Consider the following 10,000-nt stretch of genomic DNA (forward strand, 5'->3'; position numbering starts at 1 on the left):
CGTAAATAAAATGTGTTGAGTGCGTCGTTAAATAAAACACTTCTTTTTGGGCTTAATGATGACATTCGATCCAGATACCGACTCCAAACCCTAAGTGAGTGCTCCGCAAGGCTCAATGGGTAGGTGTAAACCACTTGCACCGACCAGTGATCCATAACTGGTTCAACAAAGGCCATGGTTTGTGTTATCCTGCCTGTGGGAAGCGCAAATAAAAGATCCCTTGCTGCCAATCGGAAGAGTAGCCCATGTAGTGGCGACAGCGGGTTTCCTCTCAAAATCTGTGTGGTCCTTAACCATATGTCTGACGCCATATAACCGTAAATAAAATGTGTTGAGTGCGTCGTTAAATAAAACACTTCTTTCTAATACTACCTAATGATGGGCTTAATGATGACATTCGACTACAGTCGAGGCATGGGATTTTTAATCCAGATACCGACTCCAAACCCTGAGTGAGTGCTCCGCAAGGCTCAGTGGGTAGATGTAAACCACTTGCACCGACCAGTGATCCATAACTGGTTCAACAAAGGCCATGGTTTGTGCTATCCTGCCTGTGGGAAGCGCAAATAAAAGATCCCTTGCTGCTAATCGGAAGAGTAGCCCATGTAGTGGCGACAGCGGGTTTCCTCTCAAAATATGTGTGGTTCTTAACCATATTATGTCTGACGCCATATAACCGTAAATAAAATGTGTCGAGTGCGTCGTTAAATAAAACATTTCTTTCTTTCTTTCTTGTCAGTGTTTGTAATGATGGATTGTACTTGTAGAAGGAAGGAAATGTTTTATTTACAGGGGCGAACACCCCCCCCCCCCCCCCCCCACACACACACACACTGAAGCAAATGGTCCGCTTTCAGGACTAAAACATACAGGTTTATACATATGGAGTTTCTCGTGGTAAAAAAAGAAGAAAAAAAAAGTCCCCCCCCCCCCCCCAAGGTCCAGCTCACGCTACGCCCCTGATTTAACGGTGCACTTAACACATTTCATTTACGGTTATATGGCATCAGACATATGGTTAAAGACCACCCAGATATTGAGAGAGGAAACCCGCTGTCGCCACTTCATGGGCTACTCTTAATTATTACCGAACGATCGGTTACCCAAGCAATAAATCACGCAAACAGACTTCCGCTTAAGATTTTGAAATATTGTCCCTAATAAGTCGCGTGTGCAGGGGTGATAGCTATAGGGAGTCGACACCCCCACCACCCAGTTCATCAAGATTAACTTCGAGTTCGACTTGGGCTTGCACTCGAGGTTAATCTTGATAAACTACCCACCCACCCTGTTCCAAGTAAAAACTTTTTTTTTTCTTTTTCTTTTCTTTTTTTTTTTGGGGGGGGGGGGGGGTGTTTCAGGAGAGCATGACCCGACCCCTTCTAAAAACTTCGCTCGAGACCGCTTAGACCTTTCCTAACAATTACTTGCATACGCTACTACATGCCTCTGAGAACTGAAAATCTGCATGACCCATTTATCGGTTACGCAGAAATACATCCAAGTTCAAGTTCTTTTATTGCTTTAAGTTGTTCAACTTATCAGCATTATAACAATGAACAAACATTAATATATACAATAGTGCGGAACAATGGTGGAGAGTGACTTACATATATACATATATACACACACATACCCACACACACACACACACACGCAGACACAAATACACACCCAAACACACAAACACACATATATAATAGAAAAAACAAAACAGAATAAAGATAAGTTATTTTACAGGTTATCCTCAGCGGCTAGGGTAATGATAAAATGAGAACATATTAGTTTATTTCCAGTAATAGTTGATCCCTAGTTCTGTTTGCTTGTAATAAATATTTTCCTAGGTTGTTTATCTCTTTATTGTTTCCGGTTGATAAGAGTTGTATTAATTTCAAAGTACTGAGATGCTTAAAGTAGTATTTTTTAATGAATTTCTTTCTTAAAGTTTCGTATCTTGGACATTGAAGGATAAAATGAAATTCGTCCTCAATCTCATTACAGTTACATAAAGTACATATTCTTTGTGCCCTTTCGATATTTTTATACCTACCAGACTCAATATTTAATTTATGTGCACAAATTCTCATTTTTGTTATTTGTCTTAAATTGCGAGATTCTATTGGTTTTGTAAGGTAGGTTTGTAAAGTAAATCCATTTAATAATAAGTGCTGATATAGCAATCCCTTTGGCGATGTCCTTATTGTACTATAGGCATTTTGCTTAAAAACATCATATACTCGTTCTTTTATTATGACATAAAAACTAGAATTGATATTGGTCGAGTCCCACATATAACTTAGCCCAAGCGTATCTAGTTCTTGTTTAATGTTCGTTAACCAGGTATCTCCGTACTGATACATTTCCTCATATATAGCTTTTAAGATACAGTTACTGGTACTACTATCCATGTATCCATTTTCCATTTTGCGTAACCCATTATATCCATGTAAATGGTGTTCAAAATTTTGTGCGAAATAAAAATAGATCACGGAAAATTAAATTTACACCGTTCACGCATTTTTTAAGAGGCCTGGGCTACGCGCCTGTTTATTAAATTTTAGTTTTTATTTTGTAGCACATTAGTTTTGTGCAACATGTACAAGAGTATATACGGTAATACTAATAATAAAACAACCCACTGTATCTTCTTACAATGTTCCTGGTCGTATATCGAAAATATTTGATCTTATAATGTACACACCTGACATGTTACCATACGTCAGGCGGAGATAACAAACTGTGTACCTGAACCAGTCGCATAATTTCATCACAATCCGTAGAAACGGCCGGTCTAATTTTAAAATTAGCCATCGATCGTCTATCAAGGTAACGCGGTCGCAAGAGTTGCGACCCTTGTTTCACACATTGTTAATATTATAGAGTGGGTTTTTTTTTCTTCCGGAACAGTTCGGCTAGTTACGGAGTCTCCGAATCTAACCAATGAACCACGGAAAATAGGTTTATTGATGACGTGTCAGCCCAGGTGGCGTATAGAAAGGAAAGGAAGGAAATGTTTTATTTAACGACGCACTCGACACATTTTATTTACGGTTATATGGCGTCGGACATATGGTTAAAGACCACACAGATATTGAGAGAGGAAACCCGCTGTCGCCACTTCATGGGCTACTTTTTTCGATTAGCTGCATGGGACATTTTATATGCACCATCCCACAGACAGGATACAGGGGCGTGCGCAGGAATTTTTGCAGGGGGGGGGGGGGTCGAGGTGTCTGGCGAAGCCCGATAACATCTCAGTACTTCCATATCCATTCACAGGAATGTAAAAAATCGGGAAATGAAATTTGTTTTCGCCTTGAGCAGGTGGGGGGGGGGGGGGATTCGACCTCCAACCCACCCCACCCCACCCCCCTGCGCACGCGCCTGGGATAGTACATATCACGACCTTTGCTACACCAAGTGTGGGGCACTGGCTGGAATGAGAAATAGCCCAATGGGTCCACCGACGGGGATCGATCCTAGATCGACCGCGCATCAGGCGAACGCTTTACCACTGGGCTACGTCCCGCCCCAGGTGCACCAAAACAGGAACAAATACATTGTCATGTAAATCTGTAATGAATATAATTAAACTCTTGTACGGCGGAAGCAGTTAGACGTTGGGGTGGGCGGTGGGGGCTGACAGAGATCGAGTGTGCAAAGCGCTCGAGTTTCTAGGGGAGGGGCTCGGGGTATGCTCCACTCTTCCTCCTTCCCTCTCCACCACTATCTCTCTTCCCCACTCTCTCTCCCCCACCCCCTCCCTCTCTCTCTTCCCCACTCTCTCTCCCCCCTCCCTCTCTCTGTCTCCCTCCCTCCCTCTCTCTCACTCCGTGTGTCTGTCTCTCTATGTATCTCTCTCGCTCCGTCTCTCTCTCTCTCTCTCACTCCGTGTCTGTCTCTCTATGTATCTCTCTCTCTCTCTATGTGTCTATATATATATATCTCTCTCTCTCTCTCTCTCTCTCTCTCTCTCTCTCTCTCTCTCTCTCTCTCTCTCTCTCTCTCTCTCTCTCTCTCTCTCTCTCTCTCTCTCTCTCTCTCTGCCTTAAGGTTTACTACCAATATTTTTATTGGAATAATGGGGTGGGGGTTAAAACCCTCTTCGGCCCCCTGCTCCGCCGTGCCTGAAATTTCATATAAAAACAAGCTATTAAATTTTAAACCCGTACCAAATAAATAATATTTTTGGAAAAAAAAACTTTTTTCAGTGTAAATGAAAAAAACCAACAAAAAAACAACAACAAAAACTTTCAAATGACTGTTAATTTGTATAGGTTAAATCTCCTCTTTTTATTTTGGATACATACAACTGTTTAACAGTCAAAGTTAAAGTTTGCTTTATTTAACGACACCACTAGAGCACATTGGTTATTAATCATCAGCTATTGGATGTCAAACATTTGGTAATTTTGACATATAGTCTTAGAGAGGAAACCAGCTACAGTGTCTGACGCCATATAACCGTAAATAAAATGTGTTGAGTGCGTCGTTAAATAAAACACTTCTTTCTTTCTTTCTTTAAGACTGGTCGATGATCTGTTGTATATGCTTGAATGTTAAAATATTCTAGAGACATCTTTAACCTTGACCGATGCACTGTTGTAAATGTCTAAATGTCAAACTATTCTAGAGACAAAATCTTTAAGACCGGCCGATGATCTGTTGTAAATGTCAAAATGTTAAAATATTCTAGAGACAACATCTTTAAGACTGGCCGATGATCTGTTATAAATGTTTAAATGTTAAAATATTCTAGAGACAACATCTTTAAGGGTGGCCGATGATCTGTTATAAATGTTTAAATGTTAAAATATTCTAGAGACAACATCTTTAAGAGTGGCCGATGATCTGTTGTAAATGTCTAAATGTTAAAATATTCTAGAGACAACATCTTTAAGACTGGCCGATGATCTGTTATAAATGTTTAAATGTTAAAATATTCTAGAGACAACATCTTTAAGAGTGGCCGATGAGTTTCTTCATTTCTGGGTGTTCCATTCTGTAGGTGTTCCAGCCCTGGGTAGTGGTCAAGTTAACCCCTCCCAGCTTCTCGTAGAAGCACATCGCCGATTTGTTGTCCTTGAGGCACGTCCACACCATATTACGACATCCCATCTCGTAGCCCATCTGAAGTGACAAACAATATATTTCTTAAAGCTGCAATATCGTGCCAAAATAGTACAGCACCATTAACTAGTTAAAAATGCACCAAGGTACACGCAGACCATATTACGACATCATCCCATCTCGTAACCCACCTGAAACAAACAATATACTTCTTAAAGCTGCAATAACGTCTCGCCATATAACTTACCAGTACACAATACACAAAGACACACGCAGACCATAGATGCACAGACTCCCATTTTTGTAAAGGGGGGGGGGGGGGGGGGGGGGGGGGGAGGTTGCAGGCTACTTTTTGTTTGAATTAAACGAAAATGCAAGAATGTGGATAGCAACGTTTATTCATATTACTATTATTAGCATTACTGCCAAACAGATATAGCGGGCTGTAAACGATTCACTACACATTATCTTTACACCTAAGTGTGTGGATAGAATGAATGTAATACATGGTATAAAAGTCTCAAGTTAGCACATTTTGCCCGAATTACTCTTATAAATTTTGCCCGAATTTGAGGATTTGCTTCAGCACTAGAGGGCTCCTGCCTCCCCCCCCCCCCCCCCCCCCGACTATATTTCTTCATCCCATCGCCAGGCCTCGAATGTGGAAAGTTAGAGAGCAAGGCCATTTTGTCTAAACCAATGTACATTTTGAAGGCAAACTTCTTAATGTAACACAACACACATTAAAAGTATAAAAACTGTGTTTTAACGTCAAACAAAACTGATTTTGTTTTTAAATGTGTAGGAGGGTGCGACGGACTATAGTAAAAATCAGACACAAGTTCCTACCTTCCCCGCTTGCTTCCAGAGGGCGCTGCCAACACCACGTGCCCGCCATTTCTCACGTACGTAGATATCTCCGACATACATGGTTCTGCCATTCCACATATATGTATAGTACCACAGTATGTAGCCGATCAGCCTCGGAGTCTTCTTCTGCGTTTGTTCTTGTGGAGTAAAAGTAAAGTTTGTTTTAATTAACGACGCCACTAGAGCACATTGATTTTTTATCTTATCATCGGCTATTGGACGTCAAACATATGATCATTCTGACACTGTTTTTTTTTTAGAGGAAACCCGCTGTCGCCACATAGGCTACTCTTTTACGACAGGCAGCAAGGGATCTTTTATTTGCGCTTCCCACAGGCAGGATAGCACAAACCATGGCCTTTGTTGAACCAGTTATGGATCACTGGTTGGTGCAAGTGGTTTGCACTTACCCACTGAGCCTTGCGGAGCACTCACTCAGGGTTTGGAGTCGGTATCTGGATTAAAAATCCCATGCCTCGACTGAGATCCGAACCCAGTACCTACCAGCCTGTAGACCAATGGCCTAACCACGACGCCACCGAAGCCGGTCCCTTGTAGAGTAGGACAGACAGACAAAAACAGACATGTTATTTATTAAAGATCCACCTTTAAAACAAGGGCGGACTCCAGTAATATTTTAGTGTGGGGGACCAAAGGCAAAATGATACCCCGAACCAATTCCCTGACAAAGGACACTTCGACGAAAAGTGTAAACAATTTATTTATTTTTTCAAGTGGCAATTTGTGTTGTGTTTTTTTTTGGGGGGGGGGGGGGGGGGGGGTGGGTGGGTGGGGGTCAGGCCACCCTGCTGGTCCATTCACCTGGATCGGCCCTGGCAAAGAACTGAGGTAAATATTTACGGTTGAAGTAAGTAGGCATTTGGGGGTGGGGTGGGGGGGGCAGATTGACGGAGTTCGAGGGCGAAAAGCAACGTTTCTCGGGGGTTCGAGGGTATGCGCTCCCCCCCCCCCCCCACCCCCAGTAAAATTCTGAAAACTGAAAAATTTACATTTAAAGTTGTTACGGAGCAAGCCCCTCATCAGTTATATATAATATTATAAACAAGTTTGTTTTGTTTAACGACACCACTACAGCACATTGATTTATTAATCATCGGCTAATGGATTTTAAACATTTGGTAATTTTGACATATAATATTAGAAAGAAAACCCGCAACATTTTCCATTAGTAACAAGGCATATTTTGTATGCCCCATCTCACAGACATGATAACACATACCACGGCCTTTGATACACCAGTCGTTGTGCACTGGCGGGAACGAAAAATAGCCCAAATGGGGCCAGCAACGGGGATCGATCGCAGACCGCGCATCAAGCAAGAACTTTACCAATGGGCGACGTCCTACCTCATATGTAATATAAAGTTTAATCCGTCAAAACGATCGAATGTAACATAACTAAAACGTAATTGTTACTTTCAACTAAGCTGGATTCAAAATAAAAAAGAAAATGTATACCATACAATAGTTTTTTTTTTTTTTTTACCGACACCATTAGAGCACATTGATTTATTAATCATCGGCTATTGGATGTCAAACATAAAATATGGTCATTTTGACACAATCAAAGAGAGGAAACCCGCTAAAAAAAAATCTTTAGTAGCAAGGGCTCTTTTATATGCACCATCCCACAGACAGGATAGCACATACCACGGTATTTGATATACCAGTCGTGGTGCACTGGTTGGAACGAAAAATAACTCAATGGGCCCGTCGACGGGTATCGATCCTAAACCGACGTTCTGTTCCTCCCTATACAATAGAATCAAATTTACATTTCAAGCTATTACAAAGTAAGCTCCTCATTAGTAAAGAAAGAAAGAAAGAAATGTTTTATTTAACGACGCACTCAACACATTGTATTTACGGTTATATGGCGTCAGACATATGGTCAAGGACCACACATAGTTTGAGAGGAAACCCGCTGTCGCCACTACATGGGCTACTCTTTCCGATTAGCAGCAAGGGATCTTTTAGTTGCGCTTCCCACAGGCAGGATAGCACAAACCATGGCCTTTGTTGAACCAGTTATGGATCACTGGTCGGTGCAAGTGGTTTACACCTACCCACTGAGCCTTGCGGAGCACTCGCTCAGGGTTTGGAGTCGGTATCTGGATTAAAAATCTCATGCCTCGACTTGGATCCGAACCCAGTACCTACCAGCCTGTAGACCGATGGCCTAACCACGACACCACCGAGGCCGGTCCATCTAATACAGATACTGTTTCTTCCGTTTCCACTGTGTAGTCCTTAACCATATGTCAGACGCTTATACAACCGTAAATAAAATGTATTATTTCCTCATCAGTTATACATGTATATAATATAAAGTTTAATCCATCAAAATTATCGAATGTAACATAATTAAAATGGCACTGTCCGTTTTCGTTACGCTGCATTCGGTGCACGCTAGGGATATCCTAAGTTAATTAAGGGTGTCTACCACTAAATCAAATCACATAGACAACAATAGTAACATATGTAGCTGAAACTGCTACACGCAGTGATTCAGTCAAACTATTGTTGTTGTTGTTGTTCAGACCATGGGTATAAATACTCCCCCTTAAAATAAATCAGAACAAAATGGGGGTTAATATGCTCATTGTTAAAGTAAATCACAAAAGAGAGTTCCTTGAAGTAAATCACAAAGGGGAGGTCCTTAAAGTAAATCACAAAAGGGAGGTCCTTAAAGTAAATCACAAAAGGGAGGTCCTTAAAATAAATCACAAGAGAGGTCCTTAAAATAAATCAGAAAAGGGAGGTCCTTAAAGTAAATCAGAAAAGGGAGGTCCTTAAAGTAAATCAGAAAAAGGAGGTCCTTAAAGTAAATCAAAAAAAGGAGGTCCTTAAAGTAAATCACAAAAGGGAGGTCCTTAAAATAAATCAGAAAAGGGAGGTCCTTAAAGTAAATCAGAAAAAGGAGGTCCTTAAAGTAAATCAGAAAAAGGAGGTCCTTAAAGTAAATCAGAAAAGGGAGGTCCTTAAAATAAATCAGAAAAGGGAGGTCCTTAAAGTAAATCAGAAAAGGGAGGTCCTTAAAGTAAATCAGAAAAAGGAGGTCCTTAAAGTAAATCACAAAAGGGAGGTCCTTAAAGTAAATCAGAAAAGGGAGGTCCTTAAAGTAAATCAGAAAAGGAGGTCCTTAAAGTAAATCACAAAAAGGAGGTCCTTAAAGTAAATCAGAAAAAGGAGGTTAAGCTTTTCGTTTCAGACAATTCATATCAAGGCGCTTTTGTCTACCTAGTTCTTCCTAATTTTAGCAGGACCCCGCAAATGTAGCTTGTGGTAGCACTAAAGCAAATAACTTCCGGCTTGGTCAAAGTTCGAGGTGCAACCAACTTTTCACACAGCAGTTAGTACCACAAGTCCTGTCATTGGTGAACAAATGTGAGTGTGTTGGTACTAAAAAAAAATTAGTTTCATCTGGGCAAAATTATATATACAATTTTATATCATCTAGTACCACTGTGTCAAGTAGCCTTGTGCTTGAAACATGTATGGGGTAGCTATAAAAAAAAAAAGTACTCACATTTTGTGCGGAACTAGGTAGTCATAGACGCTACCCTTTATCTCTGAAATGAGCAACTTCACCCCCAAGTTTTTCTGAATCACTTTAAGGGTGAGGGGTGGTAGTATTTATACTGGTTAATAGAAATATATAGCTGGTTTCCTCTAAGACTATATATGTCAGAATTGTCAATTATTTGACCTCCAATAGCCGATGACTAATAAATCAATGTGCTCTAGTGGTGTTAAAAAAAGAAGAACAACAACTTTAAACTCTGTGAGATACTTATATATAGTGTATTGCTACCTTAAGCGATCATGGTGGGGTGGGGGTGGGGGTGGGGGGATTTTGTGGGGGGGGGGGGGATTTAATGTCTATCCCAGGTGGAGTACAGAGAGCTGTTTACCTGCTGGGACGGGCTCGACCACTAAACAATGAAACCATTTTTCTTCTCCAAACCCGTCTTTCAGTAAGTCTGAAAGAAATTTAAAGGAATGTTTGCTAATAGGTTCAGTGAAATCGCGAGCTGATT

The 10,000-nt window shown here is 40.9% G+C and overlaps 2 protein-coding genes across 3 annotated transcripts in view; both read right to left on the reverse strand.

The window, feature by feature from the left end:
- LOC121374914 (thialysine N-epsilon-acetyltransferase-like) overlaps window positions 1-2,883 on the reverse strand; it is a 12,923-nt gene extending 10,040 nt beyond the window's left edge. Inside the window, exon 1 of one of the 2 annotated variants that reach the window (XM_041502052.1) lies at window positions 2,746-2,883. In XM_041502052.1, the coding sequence (XP_041357986.1) occupies window positions 2,746-2,811 (66 nt within the window). In that variant the 5' untranslated portion in view covers window positions 2,812-2,883. The other variant, XM_041502061.1, reaches the window with a different exon arrangement.
- A 1,375-nt stretch (window positions 2,884-4,258) lies between these two features.
- Window positions 4,259-9,998, reverse strand: LOC121380344 (thialysine N-epsilon-acetyltransferase-like; the record flags this gene model as incomplete). The annotated part of the gene is made up of 3 exons (XM_041509161.1): window positions 4,259-5,130; window positions 5,920-6,077; window positions 9,875-9,998. Coding segments are annotated over 3 exons (453 nt in total), but the record flags the coding sequence as incomplete, so codon positions are not given.
- Between the last annotated feature and the right edge of the window lie 2 nt (window positions 9,999-10,000).

The sequence above is a fragment of the Gigantopelta aegis genome, chromosome 1 (assembly GCF_016097555.1).
Source record: "Gigantopelta aegis isolate Gae_Host chromosome 1, Gae_host_genome, whole genome shotgun sequence".
Classification (NCBI taxonomy): Eukaryota; Metazoa; Mollusca; class Gastropoda; order Neomphalida; family Peltospiridae; genus Gigantopelta; species Gigantopelta aegis.